Source organism: Delphinapterus leucas, chromosome 15, assembly GCF_059928025.1.
Source record: "Delphinapterus leucas isolate spDelLeu-1000000601 "Yukka" chromosome 15, BTC_Dleu_Yukka2, whole genome shotgun sequence".
In the NCBI taxonomy this organism is placed as follows: Eukaryota; Metazoa; Chordata; class Mammalia; order Artiodactyla; family Monodontidae; genus Delphinapterus; species Delphinapterus leucas.
This window is the reverse complement of record NC_143143.1, coordinates 64,316,101-64,338,666: the sequence shown is the minus strand read 5'-3', so window position 1 is coordinate 64,338,666 and position 22,566 is coordinate 64,316,101. Positions and strand designations below refer to the sequence as shown.

At 40.3% G+C, this 22,566-nt stretch overlaps 1 protein-coding gene across 9 annotated transcripts in view; it reads left to right on the top strand.

The window, feature by feature from the left end:
- Positions 1-22,566, top strand: part of PIGU (phosphatidylinositol glycan anchor biosynthesis class U) — a 111,192-nt gene that overhangs the window by 47,355 nt on the left and 41,271 nt on the right. For all 9 annotated transcript variants that reach the window (XR_016387909.1, XM_089896746.1, XM_089896745.1 and 6 more), the window contains one exon: positions 10,152-10,249. Coding sequence is in view for 8 of the 9 variants with exons in the window: in XM_089896746.1 (XP_089752872.1) it covers positions 10,152-10,249 (98 nt within the window). In the remaining variant the exon portion in view is untranslated. The remainder of the gene's footprint in view (positions 1-10,151; positions 10,250-22,566) is intronic.

Genomic DNA, 22,566 nt, shown 5'->3' with positions numbered 1-22,566 from the left:
TTTGAACATCAGCAGAAGGAGCTGGAAAAAGTCTGCAACCCCATCATTACCAAGCTGTACCAGAGCTCAGGAGGAATGCCAGGAGGAGTGCCCAGGGGCTTCCCTGGTGGTGGAGCTCCTCCATCTGCTGGTGCCTCCTCTGGGCCCACCATTGAAGAGGTTGATTAAGCCAACCTAGCATAGATTTAGCATTGTTCCACAAAACATTGAAGACCCAAATTTGTAGCAAATTCCATGGCAGTTTTAAAGTTGAGCTGCTGTAATAAACTCGGCATTCTTGATACTTGAACATGGAATATGTGCACAGGGAAAGGAAATAACACTGCACTTAAAAGCACTGTATTGTAAGTGGAAAATGCAATGTCAAATAAAACGGTATTTAAAATTGGCACCATAAAAAAAAAAAGATGACACAAATAGATGGAGAGATATACCATGTTCTTGGATTGGAAGAATCAACATTGTGAAAATGACTGTACTACCCAAAGCAATCTACAGAGTCAATGCAATTCCTATCAAATTACCAGTGGCAGTTTTTACAGAACTAGAACAAAAAATCTTGAAATTTGTATGGAGACACAGAAGACCCTGAATAGCCAAAGCAATCCTGAGGGAAAAAAACAGAGCTGGAGGAATCAGACTCCCTGACTTCAGACTCTACTACAAAGCTACAGTAATCAAGACAATATGGTACTGGCACAAAAACAGAAATATAGATCAAGTGGAACAGGATAGAAAGCCCAGAGATAAACCCACGCACCTATGGTCAACTAATCTATGACAAAGGAGGCAAGGATATACAATGGAGAAAAGACAGTCTTTTCAATAAGTGGTGCTGGGAAAACTGGACAGCTACATGTAAAAGAATGAAATTAGAACACCATACACAAAAATAAAATGGATTAAAGACCTAAATGTAAGACCGGACACTTATAAAACTCTTAGAGGAAAACATAGGAAGAACACTCTTTGACTTGACATAAATCACAGCAAGATCTTTTTTGATCCACCTCCTAGAGTAATGGAAATAAAAACAAAAATAAACAAATGGGACCTAATGAAGCTTAAAAGCTTTTGCATAGCAAAGGAAACTACAAACAAAATGAAAAGACAGCCCTCAGAATGGGAGAAAATATTTGCAAACGAAGCAACGGACAAAGGATCAATCTCCAAAATATATAAACAGCTCATGCAGCTCAATATAAAAAAAACAAGCAACCCAATCAGAAAATGGGCAGAAGACCTAAATAGACATTTCTCCAAAGAAGACATACAGATGGCCAAGAGGCACATGAAAAGCTTCTCAACATCACTAATTATTAGAGAAATGCAAATCAAAGCTACAATGAGGTATCACCTCACACCAGTTAGAATAGGCATCATCAGAAAATCTACAAACGACAAATGCTGGAGAGGGTGTGGAGAAAAGGGAACCCCCTTGCACTCTTGGTGGGAATGTAAATTGATACAGCCACTATGGAGAACAGTATGGAGGTTCCTTAAAAAACTAAAAACAGAATTACCATATGACCCAGCAATCCTACTACTGGGCATATACCCAGAGAAAAATATAATTCAAAAAGACACGTGCACCCCAATGTTCATTGCAGCACTATTTACAATAGCCACGTCATGGAAGCAACTTAAATGCCCATCGACAGGTGAATGGATAAAGAAGATGTGGTACATATATACAATGGAATATTGCCATAAAAAGGAATAAAATTGGGTCATTTGTAGAGATGTAGATGGACTTACAGACTGTCATTCAGAGTGAAGTAAGTCAGAAAGAGAAAAACAAATATCGTATATTAACACATATATGTGGAACCTAGAAAAATGGTACAGATGAACCGGTTTGCAAGGCAGAAATAGAGACACAGCTGTAGAGAACAAATGTATGGACACAAAGGATGGAAAGCAGGTGGTGGGGAGGGGTGGTGGGATGAATTGGGAGATTGGGATTGACATATATACCCTAATATGTACAAAATAGGTAACTAATAAGAATGTGCTGTATAAAATAAAATAAATAAAAGGTCCCTCAGGATTGACAGGGTCTTCCTGAGCTTTCTGGTGTTTTTGTTTTTTTTTTTAATTTATCTATTTAATTTATTTATTTTTGGCTGCGTTGGGTCTTCGTTGCTGCGTGCGGGCTTTCTGTAGTTACGATGAGCAGGGACTACTCTTACGTGCGGTGCGCGGGCTTCAGTAGTTTTGGCACATGGGCTCAGTAGTTGTGACACGTGGGCCCTAGAGCGCAGGCTCTTTAGTTGTGGCTCATGGGCTTAGTTGCTCCGCGACATGTGGGATTTTTCTGGACCAGGGGGCTCAAACCCATGTCCCCTGCATTGGCAGGTAGATTCTTAAGCACTGTGCCACCAGGGAAGCCCCTTCCTGAGCTTTCTGGAGAAAACTGGGAGAAAGTTAAAATGAGAGGTTCTCTTCCTGGAACCCAGCCCTGGAAGAACATGGCAGAGTGATGAACCTGAGCTCTGATGAGCCCATCACTTCTATATGAGGTTCCTTTGCGATAAATGAGGCCTTACCCATGAAGAGGGTCTTAGAGGACCCAAAGGCCCAAGGACCCTAGGACGAAGCAGCCTGAGGTTTTGTCAGATCAACCCAAAACCTGCTGGTTCTAGTTACCTGTGCTGTAGCCTCAGGCAAATCACACAGCCTCTAGAGCTTCAGTTTGATTCCAGAGATAAGATCTGCCTCATGGATTAGTAGAGGAATAAATAAGAAACACAGAATGCTTAGCATGATTCCTTAGCAAAACCCGCTCCACAAATAGTTGCTCTGCTTATTGTGATTTTTATGGTACAGCCATAGATTGAGAATCAAGAAGGTAGCATAGTGCTGCAGTTACAGATTGGGGGCTCTGGAATGAGACTGTCTGGTTTCAAATTCTATCACCATTCACTGGTTTTGTGACCCTGAGCAAATAAAGTCTCTGTCCTTCAGTTTACTTATCTGTGAAATGAGGATAGTAATTTTATCTGCTCCATGGAGTTACTGGAAGGACTAAATGACTTAATACATGTAAAATGCTTATAGTCGTGGCTGGAACAGAGTATGTGCTCAGAGAATTGTCATCATCATCATCACTGATGTGGATGGACTACTCTGAGAAAGACTGTGCTGTTGAAAGAACACTTGGCAAGGAGTATAGAACACTGGGCCAGGCCCTAGCCCCTCCTCCTGCCCAGTAGTCTTGCTTGCTTTCAGGCCCTAGTGCAACTTCCTCTTCTGAGTGTCCTGGGAGACCTCAGCCCTTTTGACCACATTCCTGTCTGTCCTACTGCCAGTTCTGGTACAGGTCACTGTCTGTGACCCAGTCTCTGCTCATTCTACTTGACTTCCTTATCTTGAACCAGTTTCCATAGCTCCACCTCATCTACATTCCTCCTCTGTCCTGTAGCTCTGCCACCCACCCAGGCCCAAGTCACTTCAGGGTGCAGTCCCTGGAGGCAGAGTGTTACCCCAGGTCTTGCCCAGCTTGTGGCCGCCATGCTGACACCAAAAAAGAGTTGGAAGACATATTCAAAGCTAGATTGGATAGATAATGAAATTCCCTGATACTGTAGCCAGTGCACATATACATTTGATGGATTTACTTTAGTATTCTTATGATAAGGCCAAAGACTAGAGCTTGTATAGGAAATCTAGTGACTGGGTATCTGGGCCATTCTAGCAGATAAATGGTAGATTATATCTTTTTTTGGTAAAATTCACAGTCTTCTTGGTATAGTTCCTCCTGGTTAGATGAGCAGGATGCCCTAGCTCTTGCCCAAATGAGGCTGCCACTTAAGACATTATTTGAGATGTCATGTCTAGGCTTGTAGACATGTGTTTGATTGACTGTGCAAGCTAAGCCTTCCCCGATGTGACCCCTACCTACCTGCTTGCTGAGACTTTTCAGATTATAACTTTTTTGTTGAAGTATAACACAAACAGAAAAGTGTACAAATCATTAGTGTACAATTCAATGAATTTTCACAAAATGATGAGTAACCAACACTCACACTAAGAAACAGGGATGTTACCAACATCCACAAAAGCCCCTTTTTCACCCTCTTCCAGTCACTCCTTCCAACTCTGTTTTTGCCATGTTGAGCTAATTATAGTCTCTGCCCCTCCATCCCCAGCACACCATTCTTTCCCTCGCCTTCCTGCCTGTGCACATGCTCTTCCCTTGGACTGCCGGCCTCATCTACTCATTGTTCAAAACTCAGTTGTCAGCTTCCCCTGATGCGCTCCAAATACTTCCTTTGTACTTTCCTCCCATATTTTGTCATTGTTTACTGGGAGCTCCCTGAGGACAGAGACTGTCTGAGTCACCAGTCTCCCACACCCAGAACCGCTTGGCATAGGGCAGACACTCCAGAAATGTTGGCGTGTTGCATGGTTCATCTAAAATATCTGAAGACACCTTTTACTTTTTTCTTCCCTGACCCTGCCCCAAGCACATAGCCTCCCCCTGCCTTCCTAACCCATTCTCCTTGCCTCTTCTAGTTTTTTAAAAAAATGTGTCAGCCCTGTCTGAGTCTCTTGTGTGCCTCCCCCTCACTTTTGCTCAGACTGTACATGTGCCCCATCCACACCTGCCCCAGCATCCCACACACCAGGCTCCTGACTGTTGCAGCACCACTTTTCTGCCCCCAGACCAGAGGCCTCAGCCATCCCATAGTTTACTCCACATTCTCTGTGCTGGCTCCCTACCACAAGTCCTCAACTGCTGTGCTGCAGGCTCTGTTTTATTCAAGAGTCAGACTTATCTTGTGCTTTGCCCATGTTTCATTACTCTGTGTTTTTTGTTTCAATTATTTTTAAAAATATCTTTATTGGAGTATAATTGCTTTAAAATGTTGTGTTAGTTTCTGCTGTACAACAAAGTGAATCAGCTATATGTATACATATATCCCCATATCCCCTCCCTCTTGAGCCTCCCTCCTGCCCTCCCTATCCCACCTGTCTAGGTTGTCACAAAGTACTCTGTGTTTTATACTTCATAAGTTTTCCTTCCTCAAGAACATTGGTTTCAACCAGAGTTATGATGGTGATCATTTCACAAGATGTACACATAGCAAATCATTATGTGTACACCTGAAACTTAAATAATGTTATGTGTCAGTTATATCTCAATTTTTAAAAAAAGAACATTGGTTTCCTACTTGGATTTTTAAAAAGGATTTCACATGTATCACTGAATGATATTCATTCATTCATTCATCATGTGTGCCAGACACTGTGGTAGGTGCTAGAGATTCTAAGTTGAGAGGTTTATTGCCTTTGAGAAACTCACAGACAAATGGGGAGAGAGAGGAACATTAGCAAATTATTAGAAGACAGTGTCAGTATTGAATGAGAGCATTGAATGAATTAAGAAAATGGGCACTAGAATCAGCTCAGTGATCCCATTACTTAATGTGATACGTTACTTAGCCCTTCTTTTTCTGTGCCTTGGTTTCTTCACCTATAGAGCTTTCACATACAGAGGACAGGTGCCTGGCACCTAGTAAGTGATCAATAAATGTTAACTATAATCTACTATTATTAGCTTCTCTGCTTAGGCCTCATAGAGGAAATAACATTTCACTGGTCACTGAAGGATGGGTCTCTACTAGAAAGAGGGCAGGAAAGGACAGCTAAGAATAGCCTGATAACAGACACAGAGGAATGAAAACGCATGATGATTTCAGAAATTGGGGAATGATCCAGTGTAGCTGGAGGACAGAGGATGTGTAGGAGATGGTGAGAGATGAAGCTGGAGAAATAAGACCAAGATAGTGAAGGGTCTTGTTTGCTGCTGGAGTTTGGACATAATCTGATAGATGAAATAGAACCCTCAGAAGTCTTTAAAGAGGGGCTTGAATCAATCTAAACTGTCTTTTTTTTTTTTTAGTAAAGTTTTATTCACATACAGCTTGCACATTTGTTTACATGTTGTTTGTGGCTGCTTTTGCACAAGGGCAGAGTGAGTAGTTTAAACTGTGTTTTAGAAGGATCCTTCCAGCACATCTGTGGAGGATGGACTGGATGGGAGGGAGGCGGGGAGACCATTGAGGAGGAGAAGGAAGGGGCTGCTGAAAAGTCCTGGTGAGAAGCGGTGAGAGTGAGAACTGCAGTGATGGATGTTCCAGAGGTGGGTCAACAGGGCATGGTGACTAGTGGAAGGCGTGTGAGAGTGGGAGGGGCGTTGAATAGCTGAGGTGTCTGGGGAGATGCTGATGCCACTTACTGGTAGACTAGCAGAAGGAACAGATTTTTCCCTCCTAATGATTTCATCCAAGGAAGGAAGCCTGCATCTTCCTGATCTTGGGAGCAAGTATTCTAAAACTCACAAGTCCATTTTTTAGCCAGGAGCTCTTTCTTCTCTCTTGGACCTTATAAATGGTTAGCTGCTCCAGACAAGTAATTACTGATCTCAGGCAATTAGGGCAGGAAGTGGCTGTGTTTATTTCACTCCCTGGTGTCTCCTGGGGGAGAGAGAGGTGAAAGTCATGTGTTTGTTTCTACCACATTTGTAAGAATGGATGGAACTGGAACATTATCCTTCCTCTGTTAACAGACACATGGGCCTCTTCTCGCTCCCATCACCACCAATCTCTGTAGAAAACAGTGTTAAATTTAAAAGTTCTTTCCAGCTTTTCCCCTCTCTTTGCTGGTTTCCCCCAAAATATCGTTCAACTTTTTGGCCCAGTCAAGGAATTCTGAGTCCACCCTAGCTGTTGGGCTCAGAATAGCACCTTTCCCACCACTGCCATCTCCCTGTCTCGGAGTTGACCTAGTTCTGGTTCGAGGTGTGCGGGGACCTCTGCTGTTAGCACAGCTTGGCTGGGCATGATCTGTCCCTGCTCAGTCATATTTACAAGTACCCTGGATACAGAACATCATGTTGGCACTAACCAACGTGATGAAATAGCCCATCCCATGGAGTTCTGTCCTTGGTCTTTTACTTCCAGCTTCCTCCTTTCTCTGCCTTCCTTCCACTTTCTTTCAACCAGGAATTGTTTCTAGCTGGTGAGTTTCCTTGGTTTGAGGGATGGAGGACTCAAAGTTCTTTTCTCTCCACTTACTCTTCTATGAAGTAGTCACATTCATAACCCTCCCTCTTCCAGGGTGGCTCTTAGATGTTTCAAGCACAGATCTTCCTTGACTTAAGATGGGGTTCTGTCCCAGTAAACCCCTTGTAGGTTGAAAATATCCTAAGTTAGAACTACATTGAATACACCTCACCTACTGAACATCAGAGCTTAGCTTAGCCTAGCCTACCTTAAATGTGCCCAGAACACTTACATTAGCCTACAGTTGGGCAAAATCATCTAATACAAAGCCTATTTTATAATAAAGTGCTGAATATTTCGTGTAATTTATTGAATCTGTACTAAGAGTGAAAAACAGAATAGTTATATGGGTACAGAATGGTTGTAAGTGTATCAGTTGTTTAACCTCGTGATCGAGTGGCTGACTGCAAGCTGCGGCTGCAGCTGCCCAGCATCACGAGAGAATATGTACTGCATACCGCTAGCTTGGGGAAAAAAATGAAAATTCAAAATTAGAAGTATGGTTTCTACTGAATGCATATTGCTTTTGCACCATCATCAAATCTAAAAATCGTTAAGTCAAACCACTGTATATACACCACTTTGGTGGGCAAAAAAGTCCTATGGAACATCTGCTTCTGTTTGTCTCGGGAGCTGGGTTGGGAGAGGGTAAAATTCCCTGGACTGCGTGGAGTGAATAATTCCTTCTTTTATGAAACACTATTGAGAAGATGTCTATTGTTTTCAGTAAAAGTTGACCCCACACTAATAAGAGTGACCATGAGCACTGTTACTTGATGAAATATTATCATTATAGATACCAGCCTTGGACCATCAATTGAACTCTACTGATTTCTGGGCCACTCTAAAATCTCTGTTGTAAACTGGGTTTCTCTAGCCTTGATTTTAGGGTACTCTGTTGTCTTAAACCATCTGAAAGGGAATAGCTACTTGTTTTTTTTTAAAAAAAAATTTTTTTTCTTACATCCATCTAGTTTTTTTTAAATTGTAGTTGATTTACAATGTTGTATTAGTTTCTGCTGTAGAGCAAAGTGATTCAGTTATACATATGTATATATCCTTTTTCATATTCTTTTCCATTATGGTTTACTACATGATATTGAATATAGTTCCCTGTACTATACAGTAGGACCTTGTTGTTTATCTATTTTATGTATAGTAGTTTGTGTCTGATAATCCCAAACTCCTAACTTATCCCTCTGCCACCCCCCTTTCCCCTTTGGTAACCGTAAGTTTGTTTTCTATGTCTGTGAGTTGTGTCATATTTTAGATTCCACACATAAGTGATATCATATGGTATTTGTCCTTCTCTTTCTGACTCGCTTCACTTAGTATGATAATCTCTTGGTCTATCCATGTTGCTTCAAATGGCATTATTTCATTCTTTTTTATGGCTGAGTAGTATTCCATTGTGTATATATGCCACATTTTCTTTATCCATTTATCTGTTGGTGGACATTTAGGTTGTTTCCATGTCTTGGCACTATTACATAGCAACACTATTGTAAATAGTGCTGCTATGAACATGGGGTGCATATATCTTTTTGAATTACAGTTTTCTCCAGATATATGCCCAAGAGTGGGATTACTGGATTATATAGCAACTCTAGTTTTTAGTTTTTTAAGGAACCTACATACGGTTTTCTAGTGGCTGTACCAACTTACATTCCCACCAGTAGTGTAAGAGGCTTCCGTTTTCTCCACACCCTCTCCAACATTTGTTATTTGTAGACTCTTTAATGATGGCCCTTCTGACCAGTGTGAGGTGGTACCTCATTGTAGTTTTGATTTGCATTTCTCTAATAATTAGCGATGTTGAGCATCTTTTCATGTGCCTATTGGCCATCTGTATGTCTTCTTTGGAGAAATGTCTGTTTAGGTCTTTTGCCCATTTTTTGATTGGGTTGTTTGTTTTTTTGTTATTGAGTTGTGTGAGCTGTTCGTACAATATATTTTGGAAATTAATCCCTTGTCAGTCACATTGTTTGCAAATATTTTCTCCCAGTCCATGGGTTGTCTTTTTGTTTTGTTTTCCTTTGCTGTGCAAAAGCTTCTAAGTTTGATTAGGTCCCATTTGCTTATTTTTGCTTTTATTTCTATTTCCTTGGGAGACAAGATATCAGTTTTTTTCTTATGACAAAAACAAAGCATGTTTATTATAGGAAGTTTAGCAAATACAGAGAAACAATAATGAAAAATCATCCATAATTCCAACCACCCAGAGAAAAACACTGTGAAATCTGTGGCCTAGCCTTTTAGTTTAGGTTTTTTTTTTTTGGCCGCACCATGCACCTGCGGGATCTGAGTTCGCTGACCAGGGATCGAACCTGGGCCCTCAGCAGTGAAAGAGCAGAGTCTTAACCACTGGACCACCAGGGAATTCCCACCTTTTAGTTTTTCTAAAAATTTATTTATTCATTTTTTAAAAAAGGGGTTATAGTATGTATCTCTTTTATGATCTTCAATTAATAGATTGTGATAAACATCTTTCCATGTCATTGAAAATTCTTTATAACATCATGTTTAATAATTCTACAGTGGTCCATTTTATGTAGGGAATAGGGACATTATTAATAAAAATTAATATATTTTAATTTGAAAAAATAATAAACATATGGCCTGAAGAGAGTACATAAGGAAGGGATGTTATAAAAATAGTGATGGGGTGTTGCAACAAACAAAAGCATACGTTTCACAGCTCTGAATGACATAAGCAATAATTGTAGGCTTAATCAATTGGTAAGTTAAATAGGACATGGACGTTAACAGACTTGATTCCTTTATTCATCTTCGGGCTGAAGTTTTGTAAAATCTTTCTGGATCTGAAAATTTTACAAGAAATATACCTGTGGTATCTCATGTTGCTAAAGGAAGTGGCTTTGACTTCCTTGGTTTCCTTTCATTAGAAATCAAGCCAAGATCCTTCCGCTCCTGTGAGTTTGCATAGCATCTTATGCACCAGGAGATATTTGACAGGTGATTATTTGAGCAGTTATGGAAAGTTTCTTGTTTTGGGGAGTTGCTGAATCTAATCCTAATTGATGTGGCTGGATTATTCCATATATTTATTTCTTTTTACAGGTAGTGCCTTCCTCAGTGCTATCTTTCTTGCCTTAGCGACATACCAGTCTCTTTACCCACTCACCTTGTTTGTCCCAGGGCTCCTCTATCTCCTCCAGGTAAGCACTTGCTGGTCAGAAGCCAACACTCAGGTGACATTTAATACGTGACCTTTTCCCTGCTTAGGGGAGAGAAGGGCAAGGCACAATAAAGGCAATAGGACTGGGTCCCCAGTTCACATTTGCTTGCTTCTACTTGAAAACACAAAGAAACTTGACTAACTTTAAACAAAGTGGACCTAATGATCATTACGTTCTAATTATACATATCATTGCAAATGTGTCAGTGCGTTTCATTTTCATGTTTGTAATTGGGATCTACCAACCATCTTGCATTCTCCTTTTTTTACCTAATATTCACAGATCTTTCTCTGAGCCCATTTAACTATTTTGTGTAACCACACTCACCTCGTAAGGTTCTTGCATGGATGAAATGTAGTGGGTGCCCCTCTTGCAATGTTTGGACCATAGTGGGTGATAAGTAGTTTAATTGAAGAATACAAACTGCTGACATTTACTGAGAACATACTACATGTCAGTCACTATGCTGAACACTCTATAGGCATCTTCTCATTTCAACCTCAGAAGAACTTTATGGGGTAGGTCATATTATTAGCCATATAATAATCTAGTATTAGCCATATTAGACACATGAATTGCAACTGGAATGTAGGGCGGTTTAGTCACTTGCCTGAGGTCACACAGCCAGCAAGTGACTGCCAAGAGGTGAGCTTGGGTAGTCTGACACAAGAGCCTGCTCTCTAACCTTAATGTCTTTTCTACTCAAATAAGAATACACACATCTCCTCAAGAGCAAGTAACTGCTTGCAGGTCCTGCATGGTCCAAATCCATTCTTAGAAGAGAAACATTTCTTGAAAGCTGTATGGAGGGCAATGCCAGGATTCAAACCAAGAAATGTCTGCTTTCAGAACCCTTGTTCTTAATTATAAACACTGTTGCTGAAACTGAGTGTATACCTCCATTTATTGAAATAGACCATGTACCTGTCATTTTAAGTGACTTCATGTATCTTTGTGTTGATGTTGATGTACACAATGATACATGTTTAGCTTGATCTTTCTCCTATTTGGGGAATTTGAGATGTGCCCTAGTTGTCACTAATACAAATAGTATAGACATTTGTTTTTAAGTTATTTCCTTAAGGTGTGTTCCTCCAGCTGAATCATTGGATCCAAAGGTGTGAGAAGTTTTATAGTTCTTATGAGGCAAGACCAGAGTGTTCACCAGAAAGCGGGAGCCAATTTGCAGTGCCGCCCACCATCAGTGTCTGAAGTGAAGTGAACCACTTCCTCCCAGGTCGCCAGCACTGGCTTTTCAAATTCAATTTATGATCGCTAATTTAATAGATGTACCATCATACTGTGAAGTTATTTTACTTTGATTTTCTTTTTAGATTCTTGTTGAATGCAAACATTTTCCCACGTAACAATATGCTGTTGGTATTTTCTTTCTGGCTTCATATTTACAGTTAATTCTTTAGAAAGTCTGAGCACCAAGAAGAATGCATGCAACCAAATTTTTGTGCAACTATTTATTAAATACATACTATAAAAATATGTTTACTCATACACATGAACTGACCAAAAAATTTTAAACTGTTTGTTAAGCCAAATACTAAATACTACCTTAAGTAAAATAGCTTTTGTTTAAAACTCAAGGAAATTTCCTCCTGACAACAATGGACAGCACAACTGAGTCATGAAATCAAGCAGCTCAACCAGTCACTTTATTCAGTCCCTCCCTCTGCCAATATGTACTGAGCATCCCAAGTCCAGTATGCTAGACACTACGGTAGACTCTGCAGATAAAAAGCAATTGGAGGTTATGGAGCTGGGAGTGCTGCAGGAAGACTGCTCTGGCAGCAGCCTTTGTCATGGAGTGTAGTGAGGGGGAGCTGAGGTTGGGAAAGGTTAGGCCACTGTATTAGATCGAGTCAGAGGGCTTGCTCGGGGGCCCAGACCAGTGTCAGGGAAAATGGAGAGATGAGGGACTAGATGCAGAATTCTAGGGAGTAGAATTGGCTTTGCTGGCAGCCGTATATATGTGGTGAACAGGACTGGAAAGAGTGAGATGAACTTCAGGACCCATTTATGTAGAAATTTCAATCCCAGCCCATACTATATTTACATATTTTTATATAAGTATATGAAGTGGCCTTGAAAGGCAGTAGGGCCTTGTGAGTCATGGTAGTGTATTTGGAAAGTCAATCCAATCACATCCAGGAAATAAACCCACTTGTTTAAATATGAGGGAGGGAACAGAAGAGGAAATTATCTTTAGGTGTGAGCTTCTCACAGAGACCCATAGGCTCCAAGGAGAGAAACTAGAACTAATGGGTGGGAACTACAAGGAGCCCAGTATGAGGCGGTCCTGGGATAGCATAGGGTGCCTCAAGTGAGGTGAGTTCCCTGTGGATCAGAGTGTTTAGGCCACATACCGAATTGCCACATACTGGGGAGTTGTAGCAAAGCTGTGAGCATCAGCATGGGTAGCTAGACCTGATAGTCTTAAAAATCCTTTCATTCCCCAAATTGAATTGGATTTGATAACCACAAGGAAGTGATACGTCTGCTCTTGCCATTGTATTTTTCTCAGAGTTTTCTGAGCCCTCTGTAGGCATATACATCCCTCTAGGAAAGGTTATGTAATGTACATAAGAGCACAGGCTTGACTGGGACATCTTAAGATGGAAAGCAAAGTAGTCTTAAAGACTAATGGTACTATATCAAAAGAACAATGGAACCAGCCCCAAGGGGCTTCTACTGGCTAAATTTAGTATATTCTGAGCATCAAGAGAATAATTACTGCAAGTAATTGTAAAACACCGAGTAAATAAGAGTCTGTGTGTCCATAGTGATGCTCGGAAAAGGGGCAAGGAGAGAAAAAATGCATATGCCATCATTAGATATGGCTATTTTTATCAATTTCTTGCTCTGAAAATCAATACTTAAATGGAAAGAACTAAGCAATTAGCCTTTCTTTTTATTTTTTATTTATTTATTTTTAAAATTTTATTTATTTATTTGGTTGTGCCGGGTCTTAGTTGCTGCAGGCGGGCTCCTTAGTTGTGGCACACGGGCTCGTTAGTTGTGGCATGCGAACTCTTAGTGACGGCATGCATGTGGGATCTAGTTCCCTGGCCAGGGATCGAACCTGGGCCCCCTGCATTGGGAGCGCTGAGTCTTAACCGCTGAGCCACCAGGGAAGTCCCATACCCTTTCTTTTTCAAAGGAGCTATAGTTCTTCCCTAGCTAATGAAGGAAAGTTCTTTACAGAAAATTTCCAGCTTATAACTGTAGAAGGAAGGATAGAATAGTAAATCATCAGTGAAATTATTAAGTCTAGCAAAGATCATCATTGGACACTAAAGTCATTAGACGAAAGATTTTTGGAGAACAGAATATTTGCATTTGCATGGTGCCAAAATAGTACCCCCCTCCCACCTCTAAATTATTTGCTAATAGCAACGGGAAAAGTAAATCTTTACAAAGGAGTGCTCTGGCAGTCACCACCGTAACCAGGTAATCTAGCTCAGCATCACTTAACGGTGGAACGGCCTGACATGATATGCTTCATGATATGATGCAGTACAAAGTACACAACATCAGCTCCAAAGTATTTTTACCCAGAATGTTAACCTTCATTAAGCCTTTAGATCTGACTTCTGGTTTTTAGGAAGTACAAGAGCAGAAGAACAAGTTAAATGATACTATGAGGAAATAAATAACCAAAATATAGGACAATCTATAAGACAGCTGGTCTGCTTCTCTTCAAAAAATCAATGTCATACAAAAGAAAAAGTGAGGGGACTGTTCTAGATTAAAGGGACAGTAACTGACTGGAATGGGTGAGTCTTGACTGGATTCTGGTTTGGAAAAAACAGTTATAAAGGATGTTTGGGGGTACTCAGAATTTTTTTTTTTTTTGCGGTACGCGGGCCTCTCACCGCCGCAGCCCCTCCCGCTGCGGAGCACAGGCTCCGAACACGCAGGCTCAGCGGCCACGGCCCACGGGCCCAGCCACTCCGCAGCACGTGGGATCCTCCCGGACCGGGGCATGAACCCGCGCCCCCCGCATCAGCAGGCGGACTCCCAACCACTGCGCCACCAGGGAAGCCCGGGTACTCAGAATATTTTGAAGATAGATTAGATATTAGATGATGATAGGAAATTGTTAACTTCTTGGATGTGATAATAGTATTATGGTATATAGGAGTATGTCCTTATTTTTAGGAGCTGTATGCAGAAGTCTTTGGGGGAGAAGTGTCATGATGTGTAGAAAATTCATACACACAGAAAAGTTCATATATGGCAATGTGTTATGGTTTCATCTAGATGACAGACATATGGTTGATTATTGTATTATTTTTTCAACTTTTCTGTGTGTTCGAAAATTTTACAATGAAAAGGAGAGACATTAGAATACAGGCCCTGAAGTTGTCTTGGCTTGGATTCTGCTTAGCTCTGTGGCCCTGGGAAGTGATTACTTAACTTCTCTATGCCTCAGTTTCCTCATCTGTAAAATGGAGATAATGCAGTAGTAGCTACTGCAAAGGGTTAATACATGTCAAGTATTTAGAACAGTATGATACAAATTCAGTAGATATTAGTTATGGTTATTAGTATTCAAATGTTCATAGAAAGGACATGGTTACCAGCGGGGAGATACGTGGGGTGATAGGGGGAAGAGAAAATAATTCATTTTCTAGAGTCAAAGGAACTGTAAACATTAGTTTGTACTTACCCCCTTGACGCTACAAATCTGCCTCCATTCTGCTGGTACTATTTCTAGAGGGTACAAAAGGCAGGTGGTAGACAAGCTAACGTCTGATCAGTGCCAAAGGCAAAGCTGTTTTTCTCTTCCCTACATGAGACACAGAAAGGCTTCATGATCAAAGGCGGGATGCTGCATCTGGCTCCCTGGTGAGTCACTTCTGAGAATGGTAGTTTGAGCCCATCTGGTCCCTTCCCCCAACTTTACTCTTCCTCTGACCTTGGCTTACAGCCTAGTTTCCAAATTAGAGAGAAGCTTAAAATGTTATGATCTGATAGCATGCAGAATACAATAGCCCTAAAGTGCACAGGACCAAGAGGCTACAGTGAAGGATACGCCAAGTGCACAGGACCTCAAGGCTGAAGCTGTGAAGCTGGCAGAGGGAGGTTCATGCAGTCAGGGAAGTTTCTAGTCCCCTCCTTCCTTTGGCTTGGGATTCCTTAGATGGCTTGAGGTCCTTATTTTCTTTGAAAGAACAGAAACCAGGGTGAAATAACCTTGTGAGTCTTCTTATGGTTTTTGCTTTAATCTAATCTGACCTCTCGTCTTTGAATTGAAAAAGTTAATTCTGTGATTTCTGTATTTCTGGAGCTTGGAGCAGGTCACATGATACTAGCTTGCACTAAAGAAGCCAAACCCAACCACGTCTTTCTTGCCAACTGGGCCCTTCCCCAGGCTTTCTTTGGGGCCTTATTTAGAATTTTCACATCTTACTCCTTCTTTCCCCAGCAACGTTTTGTTAGCTCTTCTGCTTCCAGGAGGGGGCCAAAGCAGAGGTGGCAATGCTCTTACCTTCCTTTCTTTTTATTTATTTATTTTATTATTTATTTCTGGCTGCATCGGGTCTCAGTTGTGGCGCACAGGCTCTTTGTTGCAGCACGCGGGCTTCTCTCGTGGCTTTTGGGCTCCAGAGCACGTGGGCTCTGTAGTTGCAACGTGGGGACTCTCTAGTTGTGGCACATGGGGTAAGTTGCCCCACCAGGGATCGAACCTGAGTCCCCTGCATTGGAAGATGGATTCTTAACCACTGCACCACCAGGGAAGTCCCTCTTTCTTTTTAGAACAGGTAAAAATGAGGGTAAGGGGTTGATCATGCATTTGCAATAAACTTTTTACCAGTTTTATTGCCTCTAGTATACCTAATCATGTAAAATATATCTCCTGGGTCTCATTCTGATATTCTAAGAGTTTAGATATAAAAACTTTTGTTAGATTTCAACTCTCTTTGAGAGTTTTTTCTGATAACTGACTTTTTCCCTTTTGCACCATGTCCTAGAAAGAAAATTGTTTCTATTTAGAAAATGCTTTTCTCCCTAGTACTTTAGAGAGTTGGTGGGGGAGGGAGATAATTATACATTTCTCCTCTTCCTTATTATAGTTTGGCTTTTTCTGAAGCAATCTGAGAATTTTCTTACTTCTCTAAATATTTTTATGTGTTAACAACAATGTGACTTCTGGGATCCAACTACATACTGGTTTAATTTTTCAGGTTGAGTGTGCACATAGCCCGTGGACCACATCTGTCCCACAGATGTGTTTATGTAACCTAAGTGTTTATTAGTTGTCAATATTTTTAAAATTCATGTTAAAAATTTATATTTCTGGCTTCTTTTGAAAAATTGGAAGGTCTGTCTCCTTTAGTTTACCTCTTCAGTTTACTGCAATCCCTATGCTTCATCTCAATCACACTTCACTCATTTGTTACCTGCCTGGCTCCTTTAGGTATTTGAGAGAGAGAGAGAGAGAGAGTGTGTGTGTGTGTGTGTGTGTGTGTGACTGTGTCTGTGTTTATATCCACTAAAAGATCTAGAAACAATGACCAACCCAGTATCAGTGATTACCCTTGGAGCTCAGATTGTAATCTTACTATTTTTACCCATTAAAAGAAACTAGGGTTTCTTAGAGAAATGGCTGATTCTATCTTTAGGTCAGGAAATGTACAGGATGATCCTGTAACGTTGTGATACCAGATAACAAGGAAACTATCAAAGACTCCTGTGGAATCTAAAAACCGGTACAAATGAATGTATATGCAAAACAGAAACAGGCTCCCAGATATAGAAAACAAACTTGTGGTTACCAAAGGGAAGAGGGGAGTGGGGAGGGACAAATTAGGGGTATGGGATTAACATGTTTTATGTGGTTTTTTGTATTTTGTATTTTATTTTTACAATAAAAAGTTTTAAAAAATTGATCTGAATATTTAAGGCACCATTCTTCCAACCCTTCTACTTACATACTTTTCATTTTAAGTCAACATTTGCTATTGAGCAAAACAGGTAGGTAAAATGAATGCTCAATCTGTTCACTGGGAAATTTGCAATGTGGACCTCTAGATTAAGTTTGGCTCTAGGGTTTGTAAATAACAAGCCATCAAAGGATTGCCTGAGTTTCTCTTCTTAAGAATCTCAGGGGCTTCTCTGGTGGTGCAGTGGTTAAGGATCTGCCTGCCAATGCAGGGGACAAGGGTTCAAGCCCTGGTCCGGGAAGATCCCACATGCCGTGGAGCAGCTAAGCCCGTGCACCACAACTACTAAGCCTGCACTCTAGAGCCCATGAGCCACAGCTACTGAAGCCCGTGTGCTACAACTACTGAAGCCCACGCACCTAGAGCCCGTGCTCTGCAACGAGAAGCCACTGCAAATAGAAGCCTGTGCGCTGCAATGAAGAATAGCCCCCGCTCACTGCAACTAGAGAAAGCCCGCATGCAGCAACGAAGACCCAACGCAGCCAAAAATAATAAATAAATAAAATAAAATAAAAGAATTTCAGGTGTGCCTCACTTTATGTAACAGGAGTAGTCCTAAAAGATTACTTAATCTTTAATTGAGGCAAATTTTTATAAGTAGGCTCAGTAAATATACTACATTATATTTTCAGGGCTCTGTTACCCAAAGCCAAACCTGACTCCAAGACCAAGTCTTAAAAATTATACCTAAAATTTAATACACATTTTATAATCACAAATTTGTCGGCAGTGGGGAATCATTTCCTACTCAAACAACAACAGTAACACTTCAGGTCCAATAAAGCACTGAGAACATGGCAGCAAACCAAACCTGGGAGGCTGCTAATGGGATCTGCGAAGTTTGAAAGCTTCTCATATCTTGGGTATGTGCTCAGGAATCTACTAGAAGAACCACTTTGAACAATCTACCTGATTCATTTCTTCATGGATGTCTCATTTCCCACCTTATTTCTTTTTAAATGTACTTAGTAGGAAGGAAGGGGGAAACAAAAACTTTTTGCTTTCAAGGGTTTTGGGGTTTTTCTGTTTGTTTGTTTCTCCCCTGGGCTATGGTTTTCTCCCTCCCTCCCTCCCTTCCTTCTATACTAGATGGCAGTATTTTTGAGGAAGAAGAAAAGATCAAGATTATCAAAGGCAGGTAGAAGTCTAGAAGGGAACTCAGAACCTGTGTCTTCCTCTTTAAATGTATCTAGGGATGCCTCCTCTTTGTTGAATTATTTTCCATCCCCAGAAATGTACTATTTTCTTAAAACTTTGTTCTTTCAGAGCAGCATTGTCAATAGAACTTTTTGTGATGATGGATATGTTCTGTACCTGTATATTGTCAGTACGGTAGCCATGAGCCTCATGTGGTGATTGAATACTTGCAGTGTGCTAGTGAGACTGAGGAACTGAATTTTTAATGTTAATTAATTTCCATTAATTTAGATTTTTTATTTCTTTTATTTATGTTTAGCTGCGTTGGGGCTTCGTTGCTGCGTGCGGGCTTTCTCTAGTTGCGGCGAGCGGGGGCTACTCTTCGTTGCGGTGTGCAGGCTTCTCGTTGCGGTGTGCAGGCTTCTCGTTGCGGTGGCTTCTCTTTGCTGTGGAGCACAGGCTCTGGGTGCGCTTCATGTGGGCTTCAGTAGTTGTGGCACGCGGGCTCAGTAGTTGTGGCTCGTGGGCTCTAGAGCACAGGCTCAGTAGTTGTGGTGCACGGGCTTAGTTGCTCCGCGGCATGTGGGATCTTCCCGGACCAGGGCTTGAACCCGTGTCCCCTGCATTGGCAGGGTGATTCTTAACCACTGCACCACCAGGGAAGTCCCCATTAACTTAGATTTAAATAACCACATGTGGCTAGGGGACGGCACAGTTTTTGTTGTTGTTGTTTTTAATTTTATTTTACTTTAAAATGTTTTTTTATTGTGGTAAAAGTCACATAATATAAGACATACTATTTTAACCGTATTTAACTGTACAGTTCAGTGGCACTAAGTACATTCACATTGTTGTGCAACTCTCACCATCATCCATCTCCCGAATTTTTCACCTTTCTAAACTGAAACTCTGTCCCAATTTAACACTAACTCCCCATTCCTCCTCCCCACTACCCCACCCCCTGACATCTACCAATGTACTTTCTGACACTATGAATTTGACTCTTCTAGGTACCTCGTATAAATGGAATCAAACAGTATTTATCGGGGCTTCCCTGGTGGCGCAGTGGTTGAGAGTCCGCCTGCCGATGCAGGGGACACGGGTTCGTGCCCCGGTACGGGAGGATCCCACATGCCGCGGAGCAGCTAGGCTCGTGAGCCATGGCCGCTGAGCCTGCGCGTCCGGAGCCTGTGCTCCGCAACGGGAGAGGCCACAACAGTGAGAGGCCTGCGTACCGCAAAAAAAAAAAAAAAAAAACCCACCAGTATTTATCTGCACCTAATGTATATTGGAATGCATTTTTAAGGTTAACCTAATATATGGACAACACAGTTTTAAAGAGAAGTAAGAGTAGAGCTACACATGTGCAAGCTTAGAGAGCGGCCATAGAGTTGATCCGGTTCCATTCCCCTCATTATCTGTTAACAGTAATGTTTTCTCCATTCTTTTGACTGACTTCCCATTCTCCTTAAAGTTTTTTTTTTTTAATATTTATTTATTTATTTGGCTACACAAGGCCTTAGTTGCAGCATACGGGATCTTAGTTGCTGCGTGCGGGATCTTAGTTGTGGCATGTGGGATCTAGTTCCCTGAGCAGGGATCAAACCTGCATTGGGAGCATGGAGTCTTAACTGCTGGACCACCAGGGAAGTCCCCTCATTAAAGTCTTTACCATGGAGTTATGATGTCTATAATTTATCTTAAAACACTTCTGCATAGACCATCTGATATTATACACGTGCCAGTTAGTTTCAGCCTCAACTCAAGGGGCAATGAGTTACTTTAATGAAGCATCCATGCTGCATGGTGCTCATCCAGCTTTGTATCAGAAAGGCCACACTCCACAGGTGGTTGCCATAGGTGCTTCTGCTCTGCATAGCTTGAGCTGCACCTTTGCTAATTATAGCATAGTTAATGTCAGAAGCAGATTGGATTTTTATTGGTGAGATTAGTTGAATGTTAGAAGTAGGCACTCATTGGTGAAAATGAAGTATTCTGTCCTCATCCCTGCTATTTTGTTCTTTTCTTTCTACTTCTTTCTTTGTCATCCCAAGTAACTGTTCTGTTTAGTTTCTGATTTATCCTTCCTGTATTTCTTTTGCACAAATGAGCCAATACATGTATATTTTCTTCAATCTCCTTCTTTCTTATATGAAGAATGGCATACTATAGGTCCTCTTTTATGCTTTGCTTTTTTACACTTAACATTATTTTCTGGAAATCACTACTTATAGATGCATAGAGGTCTTCCTCATTCTTTTTTAAGTGGCTTAGTACTCCATTTTGTGGACATACCATAGTTTATTCAACTTCTATGTATAAGAATTTAGATTGTTTCCAGTATTTTGCAATTATAATTAGTGCTTCAATGAGTCACCTTGTATATATGTATTTTCGTGTTGTTAGAGGTATATCTTCAAGGCAGATTTCTAGAAGTATTAGAATTACTGGATCCAAAGGTTAAGTGTATATGTAGTTTGTTAGGTCTTTTCAAATTTCCCTCCAGAAGGATTGTACAAATTTTCTGTTCCCAGCAATAAAATATGAGAGTGCCTGTTTCCCCACAACCTCACTGAGTGTGTTATCACATTTAAAATTTTTGGCCAGTCTGGTGAGGAATGGTATCTCAGCGTTTTTTTAATTTGCATTTTTCTAAATATGAGTTTTCATATTTTTGAATTGTCCATTACCCACCCTCCTCATTTTTCTATTGGATTTGTTAGGTCTTATTTCCCTCAATTTTTAAGAATATGGGGAGTATTAACCCTTTGTCTACAGATATTTTCTTCCAGTTTTTCATTTGTCCTTTTTATAGTGTTCTTCTTTTAACAACTTCTATTTTTTAATCAAGATATAATTTATATATCATATTATTTACCAATTTAAAGTGTACAATTCAATGATTTTTACTCTATTTACAGAGTTATGCAGCCATCACCACAATCAAAACTAGCGTATTTTTATCACCCAAAAAGAAACCCCATACCCATCCATTATGCTAATTTGTTTTGCCCCCGTGTCCCACACCCCTCCAGCCCTAGGCAGCCACTCTTCTGCTTTCTGTGTTTGTAGATTTTCTTATCCCGGACATTTCATAAGAATGGTATCATACAGTATGCGGTCTTTTATGACTGGCTTCCTTCATTTAGCATGATGTTTTTAGGGTTCAGCCCTGTTGTAGCATGTTTTAGTACTTTATTCCAAATAATATTGCCAAATAATATTCCATTATATCAATATGCTATATTTTATTTATTCATTCACCAGTTGATAGGTGTTTGGATTGTTTCTACTTTTTTGCTATTTATGAATAATGCTGCTGTGAACAGTTGCACACATGTTTTTGTGTATGCAAATATGTGGGCACATATTCTCATTTTATTTATGGTATTTTTAATATGTAAAACGTTTCATTTTTATTGCTTCTGGATTTTGAACTTTTCCCTACATCAAGGTTAAAGATGAATTTACCATGTTTTTTCCTAGTACGTCATGGTTTCATTAAAAAAATATTACTAATTTTTTACTAAACTCCTTAATTCATTTGGAGTTTAATTCTTGTGAATGGTGTGAGATATAAATCTAATTTTTTTCTTTTTTCAAATGGTTACCTAGTTGTCCCGACACCATTTATTAAAAAGTCCATCTGTACCCCACTGATATGCCACCTTTGGCATATACTAAGTTTCTGTAAGTATTTTGGTCTAATGCTGGCTTTCTATTTTATTCTACTAGTCTGTCTATTTATGTGCCAATATTGTACTATTTTAATTATACAGCTTTCATAGTATATTTTAATGTGTGATAGGGCTAGTCTCCCCTTCATGATTTTTCCTTATCACTGTTTTCCTAGCTATTCTTGCATGTTTGTTTTTCCGTGCAAACTTTAATATCATCTTGTTTAATTCCATAAAACAGCTTGTTGGCATTTTTATTGGGATTGCATTGTTGTATTGAATTTATAAATTAATTTAGGGAGAACTGATGATGTTGAATCATCCTAAACAACAACAGGGGATATCTGTACATTTGTTCAAGTCTGTGTTAGTGTCTTTCAGGAGTGTTTTGAAATTTTTCTTGAATAGGTTTTACACATTTCCTGTTAAATTTAATTCTAAGTTTTATTTTCCTTGATGTTTTCTCTGCCATCGTGTCCTATAATTGTCTATTATTTGTGCATATGAAGGCTGTTTGTAT